At 46.3% G+C, this 26,763-nt stretch overlaps 1 protein-coding gene across 1 annotated transcript; it reads left to right on the plus strand.

Moving 5' to 3' along the window:
- The first annotated feature begins 1,645 nt into the window (after positions 1–1,645).
- On the plus strand, positions 1,646–5,746 carry LOC136463112 (auxin-responsive protein IAA7-like). The gene is given in 8 exon segments (XM_066462146.1): positions 1,646–2,055; positions 2,192–2,459; positions 2,461–2,617; positions 3,497–3,578; positions 4,393–4,649; positions 4,852–4,999; positions 5,297–5,357; positions 5,441–5,746. Coding segments are annotated over 7 exon segments (879 nt in total). The 5' UTR covers positions 1,646–2,055; positions 2,192–2,327; the 3' UTR covers positions 5,483–5,746.
- The last annotated feature ends 21,017 nt before the right edge of the window (positions 5,747–26,763 follow it).

Consider the following 26,763-nt stretch of genomic DNA (forward strand, 5'->3'; position numbering starts at 1 on the left):
CGCCTCTGGTCCACTCGAATCATTCAGTAGTAGTATTTGAAAACATGTACTTGCTACATTTAACTTTCCTAATACAGGTATACTTGTCTTTCGACGTCCAAATTACGCTGTCACTTACCTCCCTCTGTGTCGCACTACCATAGCCAATGTCGTCAACGCCGCCTAGCGCTTCTCGCCAGCCACCAACCGGCCCAGCTTAGTCGTCCGCGAGCACTAATAGACTGCAAAGCTCTACCCAGCCATTGATGCCCACTGCCCATGAAGAAGAAGATAGTTTTTTAGGTGAAACAAACCCTAAGAAGTCTATAAATGTTCATCTATTTTTATATGTTTAGGCCATCTTACACGTAATTCCCTCCAATCTAGTATTGTGTGAGGCAATCCGGTCTTATCTTGGCCCGCACCTGTCAGGCCGGCCTCACAAGTCATCTCCATGCTAGCAAACACTCAACGTGCCACATCAGCGCGTGGGCACGGCCTAGACCCATTTGGATGGCCACTGAGACCCAACACATAGATTAACGGCCTAAAACGATGCAATTTCAGAGTACGAGAGAACCCGATGTGACATCCTCTAACAAGTTTGAGGATCAAGATGGTGCAATTTGTGAGTACAAGAACCACGAATGACACGTCCAAACAGGATCGGCCATGCAGTTTAGTCTTTATTAATCTTTATATATAAGTTCGATGCCATCAAATCATCCAAGTCAAAGGTTAGCCTATTGTCGGCAGTCAAACTCAATGCATAATTACGAATCCCGTCTTGTGCTGCATTTCTCTGTTTCTGATCGATCTCGTGAACTAACTGTAAGCATTGCATTGCAGAGGCACATGCAACGGGCCAACGGGACACACAGGCAGCTAGCTGTAAGCTGACCCCGGGGCATATGAAACTGAGAAAAAATGGCAGCTTTCTTGAGCCAAGCACCCAACCGTTTCCATGACCGTCGGCACGGCAGGAAAGAAGGAACGAAAATAAAGCAAAGCATATTTTGTTTGTTGTCACCTTTGCCTGGCCACTGTAAACCTTTTCAGTCCTGCGCGCAGGAGCCCTCCCTCCTGCTCCTGCCTCCTGCCTCCTGCCTCCTGCTCTGCTCCTCCTGAGTCCTGAGCTCTGCTGAGCTCCCAGGGGAACAGCGACAGCAAGGCGCGGCTCGCACCCCAACGCGCGCATTGCTCTGCTGGCCTGCCTGCTGTGGCTGTGCAGTGCTAACTGGGGAGGTGGGAGAGAAGAGGGCGAGAGGGGGTAGACAGAGACAAGAGATGGGAGAGGTCAGGGGAGAGCACGAAAAGACGCGAAGGATGCGCGTGTGTCTCGCTGTCTCTGGTAGAGTAGCACGGGAGCCCGGCCAAAAGCTGGGATCGAGCAAATCTTGGCCGCCTGCACGCCTAATTATCCCTCTTGTCGTCTCCTGTCGCTTCCTCCTCCTCTTCTCTTCGACTGGTACGAGCACCGTTTACCATCGCCGTCAGTGACTGATCAATCGTCTCAGCTGTTAACCGACATTGCTTTCTTCTCCTCTGCTAACAGAGAAGGGTTAACTAGCAAGCGCCTGCTGCTGCTACCTCAGCATTTCAGAGGAGAGAGAGGGTCTCCGTGCGGACCTGCATGATGATAGTAGCTGGACAGCAGCGGCAGCTATAGATGCTCATGAATGAATGAATCATCGACCACCCCACCCGGCACCACCGGCACCCAGCGCGTTGGCGTGTGCCGAGCTCCATTCCCGTTTCTAGTTCTAGCCCCGCGGACCGGAATCTCCCTCCCGAGCCGGAGCTCCCTGCTTTCCATCGTCTTCTTGCTAACTTGTCCGTCTCCACTAGCGACCAACAGCTGCTGCTGCTGCGCGTTGGCGAGTGCGTGGTTCACGAGCGAGCGAGCGAGCTCCCCAAGTCCATTCGCGCACGGCAGCAGCCGCTTTGCTTGCTTGCTTGCCGCCGCCTCCTCGATCATTTTTTGTTGGCTTCTCTTTGGCCTGGCTAGCTGTTCTGTTCATTCCGTCCGAACATAGAACACGAGGTGGGAATTGGAGGCGTACCAAGGCAGCAGAGGTCACTAGTGATTTCACACACACATTTCTTTTTTCTTTAACAAGCTCTCTTTTCTTGCTCTTGTTTTGTTTGTCCTTCCTGTAATAACTCTGCCTGCCTTCGTCCCCTGGTCTGTTTCCTTCTTCCTGCACTGCAGGGTACTATAAGAGTAGCTAGCCCTGCCCACCATCTTCAGCCGCGCACACCGTCTCGCTCGTGCAGTGTGCTTGCCAACTTGGAGACAGAGAAGAGAGAAGAGGAGAGAAGAGATCGCAGGAAGGAGGATTGCAGAGATGGGGGACGCACCAGAGACCAGCAAGACCCTTCGCAACTGGATGGGCGAGCCGAGGCCGAGCGACCAGGGCGACGACGAGGAGACGCTTCAGCTCAGCCTCGGCCTCCCCGGAGGAGGAGGAGGAGGAGCAAGCTGGGGCTGGGCTGCCACCCGCCGCCGCCTGGAGAATGCTGTCGGCCAGAGACAAGGAGATGCGCTCTGCTGCTGCTGCTGCTGCTGCTGCTGCCGTCGACACCTCCATGCTCTCTCTCGGCTACTCCGCCCCAGCTTTCTCGCCCCGCTCACCAGGTACGCCCAGCACGGTTCCAATTGGACATGGATGCTACCATGCATGTACCATCTTATTCTTTGGATCATGGTCTTATAACAGGGAAAAAAAACGTACCTGGAATTCTCACACTGCAGCTCTCACTAGTCTCAGTAGTAACATTCCAGTCAAATGTTAGTTCTTCATTTGCTTGCATTGCATTATTAGGTAACAGAGTGCTAGCTAGTCTTACGAATAACTCTTGAAATACGATGAGAACGTTGTCCTATTCGCTTAGCTTATTCGGAACTACTTTTCAGTAATGGAATAGTGATTGATTCATCTCACAACATTTCAGCATAAACATCAGCATAATTCAAATTTCAGCATCAGCGAACAGGGATATCTTTGCTCACTCAAATTTAAGCTCTTAGGTAATAATTAAGAGCGTTCAAGCAGAAAAGTTCTTGAAAAGTTGTCGCTTGACACATATGAGCACAGCGCGTTTGATATATTTTTTTTGGTTCACAAACTTAGCTTACAGAGGAGTTGATCAAGTTCAAAAAATATGTAGAGTCTGGTTTCAGAGATTCCTATTTTTCAATCAACACCTATAGAGGAGCCTATACATTTGCAACAATACGTTTGTGTGGTGAACAACTGTTCTTTCATAGCACACAGCAGTTGTAAGTAAATTCTTTTTATTTCATAGTAGTAGTATGAGCTAAGCAGTTGAGACTTTGCAAATTGAACTGAGATCCCATGAATGCACCCTCCGTTCATTCTGTTTGATCCTATGATCTTGTTCTGCATAAAGTTGTGTATGTTTGTTTCTTCCTTTGTTTTTGAGTCAGTTGCAATGAAAGTGAAAAGTTCTCAGCATGTACTCCTCTTGTTTCTTTCTCCTTGTTCTTGTGCAGGCAAGGCAAAGGGGTCCCCAGCAGCGGCTACAGAGAATGCCCGGCTTGCATCCACCAACAACGCCTCCCAGGCAAGGCAAAGGTGGGAATCAATCATGACACCTCACATGCCAAATTCCGCAAGGAATTCTTTTTCTTACCAGCCTTTTTAGCAGCAAGAGTTGGCATAGTAGTCCTGTTCGAAATCTTATGCCTCCAATGATTTCTTTATTCTTCCCGTCTGCCCCGGCATGAGTTTAAGAGGGAGGTGGCTCCATCTCCTGCACTGCACTGCAGCTGCTCATTCAATTCATGGCAATACAATCCAGGATTCAAGGGGCTTGTTTGCATCTTCCTGCTCCATGTATATGCATGGAGCTGGAGCTCCTCCCATTTATGAGGGATGCAGTGTTTTTGACCCTGTGCTCTGTTCTTTCATTTGTCCCTAGTCCGCAGTGGCATCTTGCCTCTCTCTGTTTAGTACTCTGGTTCATGGCCAGAAGTTAACCATATTGTGTTCCCACAAGCATAACTTTGTTTAGGTTGTGTACATTAGGAGCTATTCAGCCTGAAAAACCTAAGACCATGAATCATTTCCAACAGAATGCCAACAGGAGCTCTGTCTCTAGCTAATTCAGTTTGGAAAAGGAAAATAATGGTAATAAACGGGTATATGTTACTTCTGTTACAGAACGCCACAAACCTTTAGATTTCGAGCCCTTAGTATCTGTTCTAAACACGAATCATTTCCAGGAAGCAACCGGTCTACAATTTTTCATCTATCAGCGTATCATAATGCATGTCTGTATATGCATTCACTAGCAGGAACTTCTGTGTCTGCCAATTGTAGTTCTTTGTCCAATAATTAACTACTCTGCTTCATTCTCATGTCTCGCCGTTTCATGGTCCAACTTCAGGTCTCCAAATACCCCGGTTATTGGGTGGCCTCCGGTTCGTGCATTCAGAAGAAATCTGGCTACCTCTAGCAAAGCATCCCTTGAACATCAGAATGGGAAGAAAGCAGACAAACCTGAACAGACTACAAAAAGAGCTCCATTTGTAAAGATTAACATGGATGGCATCCCTATTGGTAGAAAAATCGATCTGAATGCCCTTGGCAGTTACGACGAGCTGTCTCTGTCTGTTGACAAGTTATTCCGGAGGCTTCTTGCAGGTACTATGAACCTTTGTTGTTGACCTTTATTTATTATAACTTTATTTATGGTAAGTATATGTTCAGACTTTCCCCTTGTACTTAACCAAGAAACCATAAAGTTGTTTCTGTGCTAAGTAACTTTTAGTAGTTTTATTGAATGGTCAAGTTGTTTGGTCTGTGTCTGATGCAATTTGCTGAATTCTTATATTTCTATGTGTAGCACAACGAGACCCTCTGGATGCCGGCACGAAGGAGTGTTCACAGGAAGAGGTGGCAATATCGGGTTTACTAGATGGAACTGGGGAATACACTCTGGTTTATGAGGATTATGAAGGTGATAGGGTGCTGGTTGGTGATGTCCCCTGGGGGTAAGTGTTCCTCCTTGTCAGCATTTGAGCGATACATCAAACTGTGTGTAGGGATAATAAACAATATAGATGTGTTAAAATCTGATAGAAGTGCCTATAAGCTACCATTTATAATTTCAGACTAGTACAACAGGACAGTAACGAGGTTTATATTGCCGATCTGATCGACTAGATTCCAAATTCTTGCATACCTATTTTGTACAGACAATGCTGCCTAAAGTTGAATTTTTGTCACTTTCAGTTATAGGTTTGTTTACTGCAAAACAGACTTACTAGTATGATAGCCGATACCTGCAGGATGTTTGTTTCTTCGGTGAAGAGGCTGCGAGTTCTGAAGACATCTGACCTCTCTTCATCTGTCAGTATCTCTAACTCACTGACCATATCTTCCATTACCTTGACTGCCTTCAGATTGCTGATGACCTCACATTCCCCTTGCAGCTAACAGCATCAGGCCGGAAGAGGACGGTAACTGAGTGTTGAGTGTTTACCTCTTAGACACTTCCAGTGATGTTGATGTGCTGTGAGGAAGAAAATGTCTTCTGAGCTTGTATCACCTTTCTTTCTGGTTTCTTCCTTTTCTTTTGCCTACTCTCTTGGAAGGGATCATCAAAGAACCGACCTTTTGGGTTTTCCTGCTCTTATCTATCTTGCTTCTGCCTACGAGGCTTCCGAGAAGCGATGTGTTTGCGCAATTGAAGTGGCTGTATGTAAATGTTCAGACGAATCAGCGCTATGTTTATGCAGCCTATTCTGTTTGTTGCCTTTGACGCACTGAGGAGATGTACTTCTGTTTGATGCCTGATTATTGTTAGAGGAGTCCTGACTCCAGTGCATCTCATTACCTTTTCCCCCCCCCCCCCCCCCCCATCTATTTAGCCGTCTCAAAAAAATCAATCTCTACCTCTAGTCTAGAAATTGATTTCTAGAGGCAGCCCTCTAGAAATTGTTTTCCAAAGTTTGTAAATCGGGCTGAAAAATAGAAAAAAAAAATTCAACCCAAGAAAAGGCCTCCAGCAAACTCCGCGTGGCAAGTCATAAGTGATAAGTCACGCGGTTCATACGAAATACACGTGTGCAGCCACGAGCTCGGACAATGCTTTTCTTAGGACTGTGACTTAAGGTCACTGCTGACCTAGTGACTCATACATTCCTTGTATATACACTATACTGAATATTATAATACATATTTGAGATCCTAAACTCAAATAAAACTATTTAAACTAGAAGGTTTTATATCTCTTCAAGTACTACAGCTTTGATATAGCCGTCTTCATCTTAGGCAGTGACGAAGCCAGAAAAAAATTTAGGAGAGGCTGAACAAAAGAATAGAGTTTTTTTTATCTTTTCTTAACCTTAGCCTCTCCTACCTAATATATATATGCATAAAATTTTAAGAGAGAGCTTAGGGGGGCTCCACGTGCTCAGGATCGATAGGGGGGCTAGAGCCCCCTAGCCCCACCGCTGGCTTCGTCACTGATCTTAGGCCATTTGAATAAATCAAGAAAAATATGAATTACAAAATCATCAATTTTAAACTAGAATTTCTAGGCCAAATGACTTCAAATGAAAAGGTCATCAACTAAAATGTTACATATCTTCTTGAGTACTATAACTTTGGTTTAGGTCATTTCTTCGTTCGAGGTACTTAAAAATTCAAAAAATATCAAAATCTAAAAACTTAAAACAAAATTCCTAGACACTAAATGGTTTCAAACCAAAAAGTAGTCAACTACAAAGCTCCACGTCTTGAGTACTGTAGCTTTGGTTTAGGTCATTTCTATATTCAAGGTAATTTGAAAATTTTAAAATATTATATTTGAAATTTGAAAAAAATAAAACTTATTTTTGGGCCTTAAATGATTTAATGGAACAGTCTTCAACTTTAAAGATACAGATCTCCTCAAGTACTACAAATTTAATATAAAATTTGTCTTCATTTGACTTGATTTGAAAAATATATAAATTTTATTGTATAGCACCTAATTTTAGTGGCGGACCAAATTGTTAATTGCCTCTAGAAATCTGTTTCTAGAGAGGGCTGAAATTCCCAACTGCATGCCTTCATTTCTAGTGGCGTCTGTTAAGCACCCTACAAATGACATTTCTAGAGATGATTTGACTTGCCAGTGGCCTCTAAAAATAGCTAGCATTTCTAAAGATGGCCGGAAATTTCATCCACGTTTAAAATCAATTTCTACAGGAGTGGTAGACTAAAACTATTTTTAGAGACAGATTTAATAGAACCATCCCTACCGAAAAAGGTGCCTCTAAAAATAGATTCTACTAGCACAATCGGAGACCGGCTCTTTGCCGAGTGCCAAGTGGATTGCCAAGTGTTTTTTTTTCGGGCACTCGGCAAAAAAAAAAAAAAACACTCGGCAAAGAAGCTCTTTGCCGAGTGTTTTTTTTGACACTTGGCAAAGAAGCTTCTTTGCGAGTGTTTTTTTTTTACACTCGGCAAAGAAGCTCTTTGCCGAGTGTTTTTTTACACTAGACAAAGAAAATTTCAAAGCACATTTTGAAGGAGTAAATTAATTCAAATGAAAAAGTTTTCAACTACAAAGTTGTATAACTCTTCAAGATGTACAATGTTTGTTTTGGTCTTTTCTTCATATGACAAAATGAAAGTAAATTTGTTCATAAATCTAACATATCTCTCTTGTAGTTTATGAAAGGGACAATTGGCCACGGGACATGCCAAATGAGCACCGACGGCTGGTGGACACCCCAAATCAGCAAAGTTGCTGCTGGACACTGTGTTTCCACTTTGAATTGCCAGAAGACACCGCGCCCTGGTTTCAGCCAAGAAAAGTGATGATTTGCCCAAATTGCCCTTGGCCCAACTGGTCAGTCCATTCCATCCGCCGCGCGCGGTCCTCGTCAGCCTCCCAGACGAACCCACCCTCGCTGCCGCCGGCCGTCGAGCTCACGCCGTCGCCCCGCTGCTGCGCCCTTCCTCCGCACGACCGCAGCGTGCCTCCCTATCGGCGCATCGCAGCTCCCGCGCCTCTCCTCCCCGGTCGCCGCCGCCGGTGCTAGCACGTCGCGGCGAGGACGCGGTCGCAGCCGCCAGTGCCTGTGGCCGCCGGACCACCTCCAGCCGAGCCGAGCAGCTCTGCGGGAGCATGCTGGCCGCTCCCGAACTGGCCGCGCCGCGCGCCGCCGTTGAGCTGGCCACGCATGGCGGCGCTCGCGAGCAGCAGCTCCGCCGTGGCCTCGCGGGCGCACGCGAGCAGCCGCTCCGCCACGGCCTCGCCGGCGCGCGCGACCAGCCGGTCCGTCGCGGCCTCGCGGGCACGCGCACGAGTAGCAGCTCCGCCGCGTCCTCGCGGGCGCACGAGCAGCAGCTCCGCCGTGGCCTCGCGGGCAGGCACGCGAGCAGCAGCTCCGCCGCGGCCTCGCCGGCACGGGCGAGCAGCCGGTCCGCACGGCCTCATGGGCACGCGTGCGAGCTGCGGCTCCGCCATGGCCTCGCCGGCGCGCGCGAGCAGCAGCTCCGCTGCGGCCTCATGGGCGCGCGTGCGAGCTGCGGCTCCGCCATGGCCTCATGGGCGCATGTGTGCGCCACCGCGGCCGGGAAGCCTCCTCTGGCCGGGAACAGCGGGCTCTGGCGCCTCCTTTGCCCCAAATTCATGACGCGTCCGCGCGGAGCTCGCCTTGCTGCCGGCGCCCTCTCCTCCGTTTCTCCTTCAACGGCGGGAGGCCGGCGGCCGGCATAGAGAAAGAAAGGGGGAGGAAGAAGAATGGGCTGACCAGTTGGGCCAAGGGCAATTTGGGCAAATCATCACCTTTCTTGGCTGAAACCGGGCGAGGTGTCTTCTGGCAATTCAAAGTGGAAACACAGTGTCCAGCAGCAACTTTGCGGATTTGGGGTGTCCACCAGCCGTCGGTGCTCATTTGGCATGTCCCGTGGCCAATTGTCCCTTTATGAAACTACGAGAGAGAGATATATAAGATTTGTGAACAATGTTAGAACGACCATGTCGGATGAACAGATGACCAAACAACCAAAATAAACTTTGTAGATCTCGAAAAGTTATGAAACTTTGTAATTGGCAACTTTTTGATTTGAAATCATCTTGTTATGAAAAACTGTGTTTGAATTTCAAAAATTTAAAATTCAAACTTTTCAAACGACCTCGGATGGAAAAACAACCAAAATAAACTCTGTAGATCTCGAAAAGTTATGAAACATTGTAGTTGGCAACTTTTTGATTTGAGATCATCTTGTCGTGCAAAACTGCGTTTGAATTTCAAAATTTTGAAATTCAAATTGTGTAAACGACCTCGGATAGAAAAACTTCCTAAACTAAAAGTGTAGATCTTGAAAAGTTATGAAACTTTGTAGTTTACAACTTTTTTATTTGAATTCGTTTAGGGCCTCAAACAAGTAATTTACACTCGGTTTAGTATAATATATGGGGAACCAAAACGGAATCTAGACATAGGTGGCAGTGTGGTGCCCTGGTTAGAGGAGGGGACGCGTGAGGGAGAGGTCATCGGTTTGAATCCCGCCGGCCTCGCGAAAAAATACCGGAGATGGACGGGCGCTGGCCGGCGGGGGCCTCCACCGATTAAAAAAAATTCCTATTTTTTTCAGGTTTTTTTCGGTGTCCCTAATACTCAACAAAGCCACTGAGTCCGGTAGTGTAGCTAGTGTGCAGTGCAAACAATTGAGTGGCAGTGCTCCCGCATGCAACGTGTCCAAGCCATGTCAACGTGGGGGCATGGGTTCAGGCTCGTTTGAACAACGTGTAAGACTCGAACAGACGGTGACACACTATAACATGATATATCTGGACAAGTTTGAGTACAAGACATATATGGACTTTAACGAAAATCAGGTGTGAAACCACGTGGAAGTACTACATACCACACAGTTTTTCACGAGCAGTCAAGAAATTGAGTAAGTAACGATTAATAATGGATCCGGCTATGCAACACTCAAGCGTTTTATGCTCCTCTCTCGACACCTGATTTTTTTTCTTTATATCTTCTTCCTCCCCGATGCGCCGCCGTCACGCCATGGCACGGTAGGGTCTCACCGGAGCTCCACGGCCGTGGAGCTCCAGCAAGACCTTACCGCACCCGCGGCGACCTCCTCTCCCCTCGCCGCCATCATGGTCATGGTCACCCCCTCTCCAACCTGGCTTGGCCGCCTCCTCCACCGCCCGCTCCGGTGGCATCACCCCCACCTCTGCCTCGCTGCCATCTCTCCCATCCCGCCGCCTGGCATGCCTACCTCCAAAAAAATTCTTCGAAGCCCACTGGAGATGAGAAGAAGAGAGGGAGAGGAAGAGAAGAGAGAGAAGAATCGAGTGTTACAACACTTGAGTGTTGTATAACATTTCTCTTAGGGCTCCGTTTGGATCATTGGAATTGAATTTATTCTAATAATTACAATTTAGGCATAGATATATGAAATATATTTGTATATTTATTGTTAGACATACCAGGGACATACTTATATGTTGCATTTCTATTGTAGAGAAGTGAGTTGAAGAGTGTGCTATAAGTTGGAGAGTAGAATTATAGCATGGTGATTTATAGAATTTATTTCCATCTTCCATCCTATGAATTTGAGGTAGGTTTATTTGTGAGCTTAGAAAAGTTATGAAATGTCAAATTACAAGCCAAATAGCCTATTGCATTAAGTAGATTTCAATTTCTCCAAAATAAAGGCATCCAAACTGCCCCTTAATATATGTCATGATATGTCACGGTGGCAAAAATTAAAAGCTGCGATTCTTGATTAGGATCAGCAAACCAAAGCACTAATCCAACGAAGTAAGCGCTACCGATAACAATGCTAGTTGCTACTGCTAGAGTAGATATGAAAAGGAAGATTGATATCATCGAACACCACGGCGGAAGGGAATGCTGCCGTTTATAGCTTCAAACATGACGTAGAGACGGGTTCTACAGAAACTGCGTGACACCAGGAGATGAGGACGACGGTGCTCCGACATCTTGGGCGCGGCCTCACTAAATGAAGGTGTACGGTGTCGCGGACTGGTGACGCTGCTCCGCCGTCTCCCGGCCGGGGCGCTCGTCGACGTCCCCTGCAATGTCGTCCGGGAACTCCGAAGGGCAAGGCTGGTTCAGCTCCAGCACGGTGGAGGGACGATCGGTTGCGTCATCCGTGACAAACTCGGCGAACCCGTAGTTCCCTGTCGGAACGAAACTATTAAACGCGTTGTCAGGGACGACCACGACGGAGCCTCCTTCCTCCGGCGAGGCGGAATAATCCTCTAGCATCGCCAGCGACGGCGGCGGTTCGTGGCAGGGATCGTCGGCCAACGGGAGCGGGTACCAGAACGTAGGATCCAGCTTCGGGCCCGCCGGGCTGGCGCTGAACGGCACGCCGTGCAAGTGCAACTGTCGTCTTCAGCTTCACCCAGCGCCCCCACGTCCGTGGCTGATGAGGACATAGCACATTCGGATACGAACAATGATTATAAGGTACGCTCGTTCCTATATTTGCATAGTGGCTTTGGTTATAATTCACTTGGTTTTACATGTACATGTCACTATTTGATTGTAGGTTCAAATGTGTTTCATAATGGAAGTTTATCAAAGTTTAACTTTCGGTTCGTCGGCAGCCCGACAGTGCCTCATTGGGAAGGCCATAACTCATCCATCCAGAGTGCGATCGAGGTCAAAGAGCACTTGATGGAAAGCTTGTTTGATAATATTTCAAATAGATCTAGTTCCATCTCAATATCACGTCGACAAGGCCTCCAAATCGCTAATATATTCTGTCGCTGTTTCTGCTGGGAGCTACACTGTCGTTATGGGCTTGTTATTCATCCTTGAGACCCTGACCCAAGTGGGAGCACACCCCAAGGACTTGGAGAACCCACCAAGAAAGCCCTTGGACGTCCTCCTCCTTGGCCACCACCTTAGGAGGCCAGCAAGGACGTCCAAGCCAAGCCAGAGGCCCAGTCCAATCCGAGTTCGAGTCTGCCTCGGTCATCAGGACCAGTCTGCAATAAAACGGACGCCCAGGACGCATCCGAGCTCCGTTTTCGATGATCCACATATGGATGGAAAGATAATTTGATAAGGAAGCCAATCCAAGTGGTTTCACATCAAAAGCTGTTCGGAATCAACAGGAATCATCAAAACAAGTCAATGTCTAGAATCTGTCAGGGTGCTGCAATACCTTCTTTTGGGCCGTTGGGCCTTGTAACGTGTTGGGACACCTTTAGGACGTGAAGAGGGATCCTTGGACGTCCCTTAGGCTATATAATCAGTAGCCACCACCTACTTTAGGGTTTGGGTTTTGTTTTAGATCAATCTATCATTGAACAGTTGCCGTTATCGGTTTGCAAGACCCCAACTTCGAGTGCTTAATCATTCATCTGCAATTGTCACTTTAATTGAGTTGTGTTTTATCTTGTTCTTGCTTGTGTTCTTCGATTCGCAGCAGGGATTAGCCTTTTTGGTGATGTCAACCGGATTGTGACACGGTTGATAACCAGAGGAGACGTGGTGCTAAGGTTGCAGGGTTCGATCTTTGTGATCTGAAGCCGGATCGGTGTGTCGCTCTCCGAACAAATCGTTGTTTACCTTGAACCTGACGGAAGATCGGGACCCTCGTCTCCATTAAGTGGTATCAGAGCTAAGGTATACCGTCAGGTTCACTTTTATTCCCTAGTTTGAGAGTTTCGCATTCGTCCTATAGTCCAGTGCCATACTTTTATTTCCTATCCTAGAACCTTCCGTGCCATAGCCTTTGCATATTTCAGTTTCAGATTCTGTTGTTGAGTTTGTGTCCTAGGTCAAAGTCTTGTTGCTGGTTTAGATTGTGTTCTTTTCTAGTTTGTGTTGATCCCTTCATCCGCCGCTATTCCGTATCACCATCGGTTTGCATCTTGTGTCCACTAAAATCCTTATTCGAGTAGCTTCCTTAAAACAGTCATAACTTTTGCATCCGAACTCGAAACGGGGAAAATTTTATATCTACGGAGAACGCCAGAAAATTTTAGATCTATTTCATCCCAGCTATGCTGGGTTCGCAAAAATTAGATTTGCAAAATTCGATTAGAAAAATTGAGTTTCTGGGCCCACAAGTTTTTGTATACTTTTTAGAGCACAGTCCTAATTTTCTATAGGCCACATCTTTTATTCAATTGAGCTCAAATTTTTTGTGGTTTATTCTTGTGTGCTCCTTGATGAGAAAAAAATATCAAAAGAGCAAAAGCAAGAAAAAAAGATTGGACAAAAAAATAAAAGAAAAAAATAGTAAAAGAGAATAGAAAATATCGAAAAGGAGCACATAAGGAACACTCAATAGCTCTATTGTTTGTGGTACCTTTGCCTTGTTCATATCCGTTGCTACCTTTAATACTTGTTTCCTTTCATCCTTGTTTCCTCTCTTGTTTATCACAACTGGTGATAGGAATACGTATAGGCCAGCAACTAGGACAAGTGCTCTGGACATTTATTCAATATTGCTGTCTGTTACTGACTTGTGTGCCACATATATATATTTGTTCTTTTGCATGTCTCCCAAGCTCCACATATACTTCAGATCGATACAGAAAAAGACCCTTGCAATCTTGGTGTTACACCCTCACAGGTATCACGTACCAGCCACCGGTTGTACCGTCCACTGCTTTGTGTTGGTAAGAACCTTATAAGAGCTTGATAAGGTGTTTCCTTTTGCTGTGATCTTGAGAGGCAGCACCACTCCACCTGCGTAGTAGGATTATTAGGGATAACCTTCACTGTTTGTTCCTTGTTTTTGTATTTACAATGACAGGTTGTTCGTATCCACCGACTTATGATGGTATAGGTGCTGATGAGTACATGGAGTGGGAAATTGCTATCGATAACATATTTGCTACTCGCCTTATGTGTCCAAGGAGGAAGGTAAAAAATGCAGTTAGTGTTTTGCGACATTCTGCTTTATCTTGGTGGGAGTCTTTAGATCCTTCTGATAAGCCTCAAACTTGAAATGATATGAAACTTCTTATGCGAGAAATCTTTGTTAATCCACCTCCTATTTTGACTTCATATGATGAGGTGCACCATTTAGAGGAAGAGTCTGTTGTTATTCCTCCTACTATGCCTAACCTTTTGCAGGACAATGTAGAAAAGAGCAAGGATGATGTGATAGAAAATGAAAAGCTCACAGTCTCATGTGAAAATTCAGAACCATCAACTATTACCCCTACTGAACATGAGAGCAAAGGTAATGCCCTTGATGCTAAACTCACAGAAGGTGAGAGTTCTCTTGATGTGCTGAATTTTTCCACCAATCATGCTATGATAGAGCAAATTTTAGTGGAGCATTCGCTTGATTTACCTTTGTCACAAGATGATTTGCTTGATGTTTCTTGTGACAAAGATGACTTGCATGATGATATTTATATTATACCCATGCAATCATTGAAGAATGATCACGCTATATGTGTGCTAAAAATGAGCACTTGTGCTGAAAATAGACTTGTTATTCATAATTCTAGTGATGTTGATGAGCTAAAATTGTTGTCTTCTTTAAATACTTTGGGTTACATTGAATTTGATGTTCCGTGTAATCTTAGTTCTTTAGAGGAGAAACTTTATGCATATGCTGATTTGCCATGGTTCTCTAGACATACATATCATTTTATTGGAAAATATAATTGTAAAGGAGAGTATATGGTGCATCGTGTCTATATTTGTTCAAATCTGAAATCTCCTTATATTGTGCAAAAGTATGATCAACCAAAGGATTGCAATTGCTATAATCTTATCATGTCAAGTTCCCCTAGTTTTGTTATAAAGAAACATGTTAAATTTCAAGAAGGGGAGCAATGTTGGGTACTACCGATAACTTGTCCACCAGCTAAGCTCAAACCGAGGATGGTTTGTTGTCAAGAAGGGGAGGATGATGAGGACATGGCACCTTCGGATACGAACAATGATTATAAGGTGCGCTCGTTCCTATATTTGCATAGTGGCTTTGGTTATAATTCACTTGATTCCACATGTACATGTCACTATTTGATTGTAGGTTCAAATGTGTTTCATAATGGAAGTTCATCAAAGTTAAACTTTCGGTTCGTCGGCAGCTCGACAGTGCCTCATTGGGAAGGCCATAACTCATCCATCCAGAGTGCGATCGAGGTGAATGAGCACTTGATGGAAAGCTTGTTTGATAATATTTCAAATAGATCTGGTTCCATCTCAATATCACATCGGCAAGGCCTCCAAATCACTAATATATTCTGTCGCTGTTTCTGCTGGGAGCTATACTGTCGTTATGGGCTTATTATTCATCCTTGGGACCCTGACCCAAGTGGGAGCACACCCCAAGGACTTGGAGAACCCACCAAGAAAGCCCTTGGACGTCCTCCTCCTTGGCCACCACCTTAGGAGGCCAGCAAGGACGTCCAAGCCAAGCCAGAGGCCTAGTCCAATCCGAGTTCGAGTCTGCCTCGGCCATCAGGACCAGTCTGCAATAAAACGAACGCCCAGGACGCATCCGAACTCCGTTTTCGATGATCCATATATGGATGGAAAGATAATTTAATAAGGAAGCCAATCCAAGTGGTTTCACATCAAAAGCTCTTCGGAATCAACAGGAATCGTCAAAACAAGTCAACGTCCAAAATCTGTCAGGGTGCTGCAACACCTTCTTTTGGGCCGTTGAGCCTTGTAACGTGTTGGGACACCTTTAGGACGTGAAGAGGGATCCTTGGATGTCCCTTAGGCTATATAATCAGTAGCCACCACCTACTTTAGGGTTTGGGTTTTGTTTTAGATCAATCTATCATTGAACAGTCGCCGTTATCGGTTTGCAAGACCCCAACTTCGAGTGCTTAATCATTCATCTGCAATTGTCACTTCAATTGAGTTGTGTTTTATCTTATTCTTGCTTGTGTTCTTCGATTCGTAGCAGGGATTAGCCTTCTTGGCGAGGTCAACCGGATTGTGACACGGTTGATAACCAGAGGAGACATGGTGCTAAGGTTGCAGGGTTCGATCTTTGTGATCTGAAGCCGGATCGGTGTGTTGCTCTCCGAACAAATCGTTGTTTACCTTGAACCTGACGGAAGATCGGGACCATCATTGAACAGTCGCCATTATCGGTTTGCAAGACCCCAACTTCTAGTGCTTAATTATTCATCTGCAATTGTCACTTCAATTGAGTTGTGTTTTATCTTGTTCTTGCTTGTGTTCTTCGATTCGCAGCAGGGATTAGCCTTCTTGGCGAGGTCAACCAGATTGTGACATGGTTGATAACCAGAGGAGACGTGGTGCTAAGGTTGTAGGGTTCAATCTTTGTGATCTGTAGCCAGATCGGTGTGTCGCTCTCCGAACAAATCGTTGTTTACCTTGAACCTGATGGAAGATCGGGACCCTCGTCTCCATTACAAGCTAAGCCTCAGCGTCGCATCGACGGTGTCTTCACGATGCGCCACGAGAGGCCCCTTACACCCCAGCGTGAGTGCCACGTCCACGGGCTCTTGATCTACCGCGCATGAACCTGCCGATGTCGCAGCGCTCACGCCGGCGCTGTCGTCCGGGGCGCAGCAGACGTAGAAGAAGTTGATCTCTCGCAGCGCATGAGGCGTCCTGTCCGGCTCCTCCACCATGTCCATGAGCGCCTCCTCGTCCTCTTCTTCCTGGATGAATAATGTCTCTGGTTTCTCCTCAGCAACGACGTCGATGCCTGCAGCGAGTCGGGACGAGCCGCGTGCTGCGCCCGTGTTTGCGGCCTCATCGTCTTCCGAAGCGCCCCGGCTACGCTTCTGCCGCTGCGACGGCGCGGTGTTGTCTTCCATGACCGTCGATGGTGGTTGGTGTGTGATGGCTTGGCTGGTTTGAGATCGGTTTGCAACGTCAGGTGATCGTATGTATGACTGTACGTGACAATAGAGTCTAATCGAGCTAGGTCAGGGCTCATGTAATTATGGAAGGCTTGGACGATCCAGTTAGAGTCACTACGTAAAAAAACAATTTTTAGTAATGGTTCAAATTTTTTATAGGGGCGGCTGGTGATAGAGCTGTCCCTACAGTGGCGTGCTCGGGTGGCCAGACACCAGCCACCCCTACAAATAGAATAGTAGGGGCGGCTGGTGTTACGAGCCGCCCCTACAAATGGGGTCTAATTTGTAGGGACAGCTCAATCATCAGCCGCCCCTAGAGTTGCTATTTGTAGGGGCGGCTGGTGAGGGAGCCGCCCCTACAAATGCCCCCGTATGTATGGCTCCGATTTGTAGGGACAGCTCAATCACCAGCCACCCCTACAAATGATCCACATATAAAACAGCAGCAGCACCTTCTTTCTTCTCGGGTCACTCACTCCAACCCGTGAAAGAAAGGTGGGGAGGCCTTGGGCACCTCTTAAAAATTGCTCTACTAAGGGGAAAGATTTTAGTCTCAAATCCTTTGATGGAGAGGTTATAGAAGGTAAGAAAATGCTATTTCACATTTTTTTGAAGTTTTAATGGTTGGTTAGTGAGTAATTAGAGTTTTGTTTTTCTCTCTCTTCTATGGTGCTTGAGCTACTTATGAAGCAAATTAGACCCAAGTTTTAAATGTACTAGGATAAATTGGGGAGAGGAACAAGATCATACCCTTATTTTGTCCATGTTTCTTGATTTTAGTGAACAATTAGTTAGTTTTATGGATGTTTCATGTGCATGTGGATCTAGATCTAGGATTTGGTTTTTTTATTAATTTCGTTTTTGTAAATTTATGTTTGATGAAATTGGACTAGGGTTTGTATGAAAGATATTGGGTAAAGTATAATTGTTGCTAATTGTTGTCTTTGAAATTATTTATTGTAATCAATAAATATATATTTTAATTATTTATGGATAAATGAGCCATTAATTAATTTTCCTCTACCATGGTGTGTTTGTATGCTTCATGTAATCATATTAGATTTATATTCATATATATCTGAAGTATATACAATTATTCTCAAGTAATTATTAATTTGATTCATTTTTATATATATCTGAATAAGTAGTCCTTTAATGTTTGTTTTGTTGTTGTTGTAAAAGATGGAGTACATGAACTCTTGGATGTATGATTCGTTAAGGTTCAAGGCGGGTTTTCGTGAAGAGGTGGATAAATTTATTGAAGCCGCAAAGAAGCATGCAACGACATTGAAAGAGAATAAGGATACAATTATTTGCCCCTGTAAAGATTGCAAGAACCGTATGGCATGGACATATGTGACTATCATCAGATCACATTTGATTATGCGAGGATTTGTTGAGGACTACACAGTATGGATTCATCATGGTGAAATAGTTATTGTTAACAACGAGGATGAGGAGGAATACGACGACGAAACCATAGAATCCCTATCCCAATATTCAGCAGAGCTTGATGCATGAATGGATTTCGAGTTTGGCAATGAACAAGGTGGTAATGTTGGTGGTTGGGATGGTAATGACGAAGGTGGTGCCAATAATGATGGTGGAGCATGTGTCGGGGATGAAGATGATTTGGAGGACATGATTCGAGCCCTTGGACCAGAGATTTTACTAAATAGCCCGAAAGGTCTAGAAAATTTGGAAAGGGTGACAAAAGCATCGAAGGAGACTGTGTATGGTGTTGAAAAGGGCTGTTCGACACATTGGACATTGCTACGTTTTGTGCTTGAGCTGCTCATCCTGAAGGCTAAGTACGGCTGGTCAGACTGTAGTTTCAATGATCTATTGCATCTCCTGTCATGGGTGCTGCCACAACCAAACTCAGTTCCCGACAACACATACCAAGCGAAGAAGGTCATAAGTCCATTGATAATGGGGGTTGAAAAAATCCATGCATGCCCCAATCACTGTATACTTTTTCGCGGTAAAACGTTCAAGTCAATGGATAAATGTCCCCGGTTGTCGATGTTTCACCACCGATAGCCTACCGCGGGGGTACCCGAGGCAGTATGTTCGGGCTTTGGCGTATGCTGAACTCGATGGTTAACGCAAGAGACAGTCGATTTATTCTGGTTCAGGCCCTCGATTGTAGATCGAGTAATAACCTTACGTCCAGTCGGCGTTAGCCTTTGCGTTGGATTGATCGTGATGTGTTGTGTTATACAATTGTCCTCCCTTCTCTCAGGAGCCCTGCCCTCCTTTATATAGTTAGGAAGCCAGAGTCCTAGTCGGTTTGCAATAAGATTTCCTAGTAGGATTACTTAATAGTTCTACTACTAAGATTATATGGGAAGAATCCTAGTTGGATTAGATCTTCTCTCTTCCTTGCGGGGTATCCTATGGGTCCCGCATCGATAAGCCCCCGAGCACTTCATGGTTGAGCTCTAAAAGTCTCGCTTTGCTCCTTCAAGTCTTGTTGAGTAGGAACAAAATGTCATCCGAGTGCTTTCTGGAGTGAAACCTTGTAGCACTTCTTGGGATCTTCGAGTGGTGAGTGCTTTTTGAAGAAAAAGTACATCCATCTGGTTGTAGCCCCCGAGCCTCTTGCTATTTGGAACAAGGAGCTAGAGGATCTTGTCTTGAGGTTGCTCTTATTGTTCGTTGAAGTTTTATCAAAAAGAACTCGAATATGGCTTGTTCCGGGTTCTTTTTGTCGTAATGTCCTGAAGTGGTCTACGTTGATGGAGTCTTTTGGTGACGTGCGCTTTTTCGAAGAAAAAGTGCACTCACTGAGTGTAGCCCCCGAGCCTCTTGCTATTTGGAACAAAAAGTTGGAGGGTCTTGATCCTTTATGTTGTTTGAAAATTTGTGTTCTTAAGTAGTCCCCAAGACTTGGATTATGTCATCATCCGAGTAGTTTTGTGGCATCTTTCCGTAGCGGCCCTTTAGTCTTGGATTAAACCATCATTCGAGTAGTTTCACGGTATGCAGCCTCCGAGCTTATGTCCGGGTTCTTTTTGGGTGGGTGCAATTTTTTGTAAAAATTGCACTTACTGAGTGTAGCCCCCAAGCCTCTTGCTTTTACTTGCAAAAGTTGGAGGGTCCAGGTTCTTGTCTTCAAAAAATTCTGGGGCTATGTGTCCCACAGCCCCATGCTTTGTCCGAGTTCTTCCCTTTAGAAAAGAAGTCGGATGAAGAGTCTTGATGTGTCGTCGTCATTGTAGTCTTGAGTTTCTTGTATTCTTGGTCCTTTGTCTTTTGGTTTCGAGCCTTCGGGAGTAGTTGAAATGAAGGTCGAGCTCCCTAGCTTAGTGTTGATTAGGCTATGATGCTGGCCGAGCCCTCGAGCGTATATCCGTGTTGTTTCGTTCAGGAAGAACTCGGATGTGAGGTCTTGGCGCATTCTTTGATAGTCTGCTGTTGTCAGATGTAGTTGTATGGTGGTGGTTGAGTGTAAATGCTTTTTGTTCACGGGTTGTACTGTGCTGGTATATTCTTCCGAATATGCCTGTCTTCGAGTACTGCTTCCTCTCGCCTGAGTCATCCATTATTGAGTCCTGTCTTTTCACTGTGTCCTTTGTTAGGCTTATTTCATTGGTACTCCTAGTCCATGTGCGCCGCTCCTTTGGTCTATAAATACTGTCCTAGAATGCTTGTTTGCATCCATTGGACATTCTGTTGAAACCTTCGTGGTTATGAACATGGTAGTTTGTGAAGTAGAGCAGCCCCCAGGTATATTTTGTAGTTCTTGTGTGTCTTGTCGTAGGTGGAGGAAGTCTTGTGATAGGGATTAGAGGTAGGCTAATCCCACGACAGCATTGTGCCAGGATGTACGTGGTGGTAGTTGGAGGAAGTCTTGTGATGTGGGCTTCGTTCCTTCATCCGGCAGTTCTAGGGTTGATCCTCGTCGCCTGTCTTGGGACTATCCGGTGCAGATCAACACCATATCCAGCATCACATCGGTCTTGGGTAGACAGATGCCCGCCGGCCTTCTCTGCTCCATGTTGCCCTGCCGTGCTTGCCGATTTCCGCCTTTGATGCACTGCGTCCGTCCTTTGAAGAAAACAGTGTAGCTGATGGCGGTTTGTCCTTCGAGTAGCAATTTGGGACACGTAGTCGTTCCAGAGCCTAGCCGTGTCCGTGTTCCTCTTTGCTACTTTGCTTTTCGTGGCGCCAAGTTCATTGGGTCTTGTAAGATTTGTAATCTTTCATTTTTGAAGTTGCTTGTAATGTAACGAATCTTGTCTTCTGAGTTGTCTTTTACTTTTCTGCTGTGATCTCTGTCGTTCATGAGGTTACCGAGTTCTTTCTTAAATAACCGGGTTACTTTGTTCCTTGCGAGGTAGCCCTTTCTTTCTTCTTGGCTTGACGAGTTGTTCTTGTAGTCATCTGATAACCCTGCCGTGGTGCTGTGCGGATAAGTCTGAAATCTGCCCGTTGGTTTGTACCGTTGTGTGGATTCGTGCCCTCCGCCGTTTTAGCTGCGTCGGTAAATGGACCGTTGCGTTCTCACACTGTGTTTTAACGGGCCTTGTGGGCCATTTTTGTTACCGAAAAATCTATTTAAAGACCTTTTATCTTCCTTTCCCTTGCTGCCTAGCTCTTGCCTTTAAACCCTAGCTTTCAGAAATCCGCCACCATCTTCATCGCCGTCACTTGATCACCTTCTTTCTAGCTTCGTCTTCCCTAGTGCCTTCTTTGCTTCCGCCAGTTCATGGGAAAGAAGAAAACCGCAAGCAAGTCTCAGGCGACCTTCATGGACGAGGAGTCGTCCCTTTCTTTGATCGAAAACTAGGAGTTCATGGCCATGAGGGCTGCTCAGAAGGTTTGGCCGGCTCCAACAACAAGCGAAGACCAGCTGTGCGAGCTCGTTAGCGATGGCTTGATCCAAAGCAAAGTCATCGCTGAATGGAGAGTTCTGGGCGAGCATCGGGTTCCGGCTCTGGGTCCTGGTGAGATTGTCCTCTTTGTTTCCTTTGTCCACGCCAGACTTTGTCTTCCTGCTTCCGCCTTCCTTCATCAGTTTCTTGGTTATTTCAGGGTTAGTCTGAACCATCTAACCCCCAATGCCATTCTCCATCTTTCTGTTTTTGTTCACCTTTGTGAAGCCTTCCTTGGGATCCCTCCTTCTCTATCTCTTTTTCGCTTTTTCTTTCGTCTAAACCTCAACCTCGCCGTGAAGAAACCAGTGTTCTTGGCGGTTGCGGGATTCAGTTTCGCTAGGGTCTCAAGATTAAGTTTTTTGACTATGACCTGGTCGACTCCTGTAAAAGATTGGCGTGCCGAGTGGTTTTACGCTGCCAATTTGATCCCTTCCCTCATCGTCCACTCTGGATCTGGTCCTGTGGTGAACGACCGATGGGACAAGAAGCTTGAGTCACCTGCTGAGATTCAAGTGATCCAGCCGCTCCTTGATAGGATTAGCATGCTGAAACTAGCAGGGTTTGACCAGCTTCGGTATCATTTCGAGCTTTCTTCGTCGCCGGGTTCAGCCTTTGAAGGAGCGGGAACATCTTGGCTTTGAGTATTCTGGGGCCGAGGATCCCTCACTGCATGGTCCCAGCTCTTGAGCTGACTGGTGAGGAGGTACTCGAGCGCCTCCTAGAAAATGCTGAAGGGAGTGAGCGTCATTCCTCCTGCCGTCTCCGAGTTCTCAGCCAACAACCCGCCCCCAGCTGTGAGTCGTCTATCTTCTTGTTTGAGTGCTTTATGTACCCTTGCTGCATCCGTTCTTGCTTAGCCTTTCTTTGTCTCGGTGTTTTATTCTTTTTCGCAGGAGCTTGGGCGGAACTTTGTCGATCCGATCCCCCTTGATGCTCTCCCTACCATGGCGGAGACGGGGGATCGTCTGGCTAGAACTTCTGCAATTAGTAAGTCCCAAACCTCTACAGCCCTTCCTGGGGTTTCTTCTAGGATTTGTTGATGTATATGAAGAATATGTTCCTCGTCTAGTCCCTCGCGGTCCTCGCAGTGTCCCGAAGAGGGGGCGAACGGATGGGTCTTCATCTGGCCTGCCTGTCTCCAAGAAGCCTCGCAAACCAAGTACTCCCTCAGGTACTCCAGTTGTTGCTAGCATGCTCTTAGGTGAGCACATTTAATACTCTTTGTTCCTTTATTTTCCTGTTTCTCTCTTGACCGAGTACTTTTTATCCTCTTTTCAGCAGGTGCTCTGGTTTCCTTGGCTGAGGAAGAAGAGGATGATGAAGTACCCCTCATCATGCAGGCGGTGAGTTGTTTTTCATATTCCTGTTGCTCTGAATTTCTCTTCTTTGTCTTGACCTTTAGTCTTGAACTTTTTGAAGTAATCGGAGGTCGGGTGTGAGTTCTTCCGAGGCTTCCCGCGCCGACTTCTTCTGAAGCTCTGGTGTCGAGTTCTTTGGTAGCCTCTGTCCCGAGCTCTACCGCTCCTCCAGTGCGGAGTTCTTCCACGGCTCTAGCCCCGGCTTCTTCCGCGGCTCCAGTTGTCGGCTATCCCGCTCCCATCGCCGGGTGGCGGGGACGTTTTCGCCGTCGTGGTTCCCCCTGCGAGGCCTTCTTTTGGCTTCGCGAAGAAGAAAGTAGTCGGGTGAGTAAATTCTGGCTTTTATCTTTTTGGCTTCTTTCTTCCTTCTTCTGATTCTTATCGGTGCTTCCTTTTATCACTTTTCAGTGTTTCGTCTTCTCTCGTTTCTTCATCGACTTCTTCTCTGCCTCCCGCCGTGCTGATGAGTTCCGAGCCTCAGGACTCACAACATTCTGTTGATGAAGTTGCTGCGGGGGCTTCGGAGCTTCCTGGCGAAGTTGCGGATTTGGCCGCTCTGGAGGTGACTGTGGCCGTCGTGCCGGGTCCTTCTGAGGGTTTGGCTCCGGCTTCCCTAGAGGTTGCTTTGGTCGCTCCTTCTTCGCCCCAGCCGGCTTCTCCTTCCCCTTCTCTTGCTTCCGGTGGTCCCTCTTTTTCGGTGACGTGGTGCAACAGTTCGATGCCACCCATCGGTTATCGGAGCTGACCACAGCCTGGGGGAGCTTGTCGACCCTCGCGACTTCTTTTGGTGAAAAGCTCCAGGTAGGTTTTACTGCCACTCCTTTTTTGCGTGCTTGTTTTTCTTCTGTTCTTACGCCTTGTTTCTCTTTGCCCCTTTTTGCTCAGTCTTTCTCTCGTGATCATTCTGGCTTCTTTTTCTCATCTGAGAATGAGAGAAAGTTGTCTTCTGAGGTGGACGCTCTGAAAGCCGATCTCGGCCTTCTCCGGGCTGAGTTGGAGACAGAGCGTCAATTGCACCAAAAGGAGGAGAAGACCCTTCGTGCCCGGGTCAGTGGAGACGGAGAAGCAGAGGGACGCCGCGGTGGAGTCTGCGAAGAACGAATGCAAAGGTGCTGCGAGGTTCTGCCTGTTTCTTTTTGTATTTTTGACTTCTTTTTTCGCTGACTTGTTCTTGGGTGTCTTGTCTAGCTCTCCGGGTTGAGAAGCAGAAGCTCTCGGAGAGTATCGATGAAATGAAGGCTCTTGTCCGCTCCAGTCATAATAAAGCTGAGGAGGTAATTACTCATGCTGAGGAAGAACTCGCCCTTGCTAAGCTGATTAGGCGCGGAGCTGACTAGAGATCTTGTGCAGGCCCAAAAAACTATTGAAAGCTTGTCTGGGAAGCTGGCGACGGCTACTGAAAATTGGAACATTTTGTGGAAATCTTTTCGCTCAGTAGCCGATGTTCTCCGGACTCCAGCGGATGATGGGCAATCTTGGGCGCAGTTCATTCCCCGGATTCCGACTCAGTTTCCAAGAGTTCGCGAAGAAGTGTGCTCAAGTATGTACCAAGAATGTGTTGGCCCAGGTCCGGGTCCTTGCTCCAGAGGCGCCTCTGTCCAAGATAGCAGAAGAAGCTGAAAGCCAAGAATACATTGACGCCGTTGAGAGGATGGAGCCTGAAGTCGAAGGTTTAGCCAGTAGGGTTGTAGACAGTCTAAATATTGACATTTCTCTTTCTGATGACAATGCCTGATTCGACTGAGCATCCCCTTGTAATATTACACTCCTCTTTAAGTGAAGATTCTTTATTTTTGTTGATGTATTCTTTGCCTGAGTGCGGTTGAAGTTACTTGACTTGCTGAGTACTTTGTCCTGTTTTCGTCTCTGCTCCGCAAAACAACTCTGTGCGTTATTCTGACGAGACCCCTCGATTTGTCGAGTACTTTTCTTTTCTTCCCCTTTTGTGATCCGTCGAGTGCTTTGTCCACGCTATGATTTGTTAGATGTAAATCTTTGTGTTGATAACCTTTCGTCCGCGCTATGTAAAAACGACTCGGCATAGAATGTTGCCTTGACGAACTTGGCGCTTGTGCTTTTCTGAGGAAAAAGTGTTCCTATCTGGATGTAGCCCCCGAGCCTCTTGCTTTTCGGAACGAAGAGCTGGAGGGTCCTTTTGAAGTTCAATTTCGGTTGACTAGTTTTTAGCTTTTAGCTACCCTCATCGGCGGGCTCAAGCGTCTTTTAGCTATTTTGCTCTCGGCCGGGATGCTCAGGCATGTTTTCAGCCATTTTGCTTTTTGTTTCGGGTGTTAGCTTTTAGCTACCCTCATCGGCGGGCTCAAGCGTCTTTTCAGCTATTTTGCTCTCGGCCGGGATGCTCAGGCATGTTTTCAGCCATTTTGCTTTTTATTTCGGGTGTTAGCTTTTAGCTACCCTCATCGGCGGGCTCAAGCGTCTTTTTAGCTATTTTGCTCTCGGCCGGGATGCTCAGGCATGTTTTCAGCCATTTTGCTTTTTGTTTCAGGGTGTTAGCTTTTAGCTACCCTCATCGGCGGGCTCAAGCGTCTTTTCAGCTATTTTGCTCTCGGTCGGGATGCTCAGGCATGTTTTCAGCCATTTTGCTTTTTGTTTCGGGTGTTAGCTTTTAGCTACCCTCATCGGCGGGCTCAAGCGTCTTTTCAGCTATTTTGCTCTCGGCCGGGATGCTCAGGCATGTTTTCAGCCATTTTGCTTTTTGTTTCGGGTGTTAGCTTTTAGCTACCCTCATCGGCGGGCTCAAGCGTCTTTTCAGCTATTTTGCTCTCAGCCGGGATGCTCAGGCATGTTTTCAGCCATTTTGCTTTTTGTTTCGTGAAAACAACTCGTTGGAAGTCATGACAAGACAGTGTTGTGGATGAATATCATCTTTATTGATCATTAATACATATGTTGTTGAAGAGTATTGTCTTTCATCGATTGTGAACGTTGGTCCCTTGTGGCTTGCATATCTATTTTTTGTTGAGTTGTTTTTACGCGTAGAATCTTCTTAGCTGGCTGATGTGCCATGTATTGCTGACTTCTTTTCCATCTTCGGTTATTAACTTGTATGTGCCTGGTCCGGTGACTTTTGTGACGATGAACGGACCTTCCCATGGACTGAGTAGCTTATGTCGTCCGTCAGTCTTTTGTATCCTTCTTAGCACTAAGTCTCCGACTTGTAGCGATCGAGGTTGGGTACTCTTGTTGTAGTGCCATCTTAGACCTTGTAGGTATCTGGCTGATTGGAGGGTAGCGTTTACTCTGACTTCTTCTGAGCTGTCGAGTTCTAATCTTCTTGTGTGTTCTGCTTCTCCTTCATCGTATTGTTCTATCTTTGGTGATGTCCAGATCAAGTCGGCGGGCAGTACGGCCTCTGACCCATAAACTAGGAAGAAGGGTGAGTAGCCTGTTGCTCTGCTTATTTGAGTTCGTAGCCCCCATACTACTTTTGGTAATTCTTCGATCCATTTGGACCCATAGTCCACTAGTTCTTCGTATAACCTTGGTTTTAATCCGGCTAGTATGAGTCCATTAGCTCTTTCTACTTGTCCGTTGGCTTCTGGATGTGCTACAGACGCATAGTCTATACTGAAACCACAGTCTTGTGCCTAGCTCTTGAATTCTGTAGCTGTGAAGGGGGAGCCTAGATCTAGTGATGATTCGATTGGGCATGCCGAAGCGGTGCATAATGTCTTGGA

Source organism: Miscanthus floridulus, chromosome 7, assembly GCF_019320115.1.
Source record: "Miscanthus floridulus cultivar M001 chromosome 7, ASM1932011v1, whole genome shotgun sequence".
NCBI lineage: Eukaryota > Viridiplantae > Streptophyta > Magnoliopsida > Poales > Poaceae > Miscanthus > Miscanthus floridulus.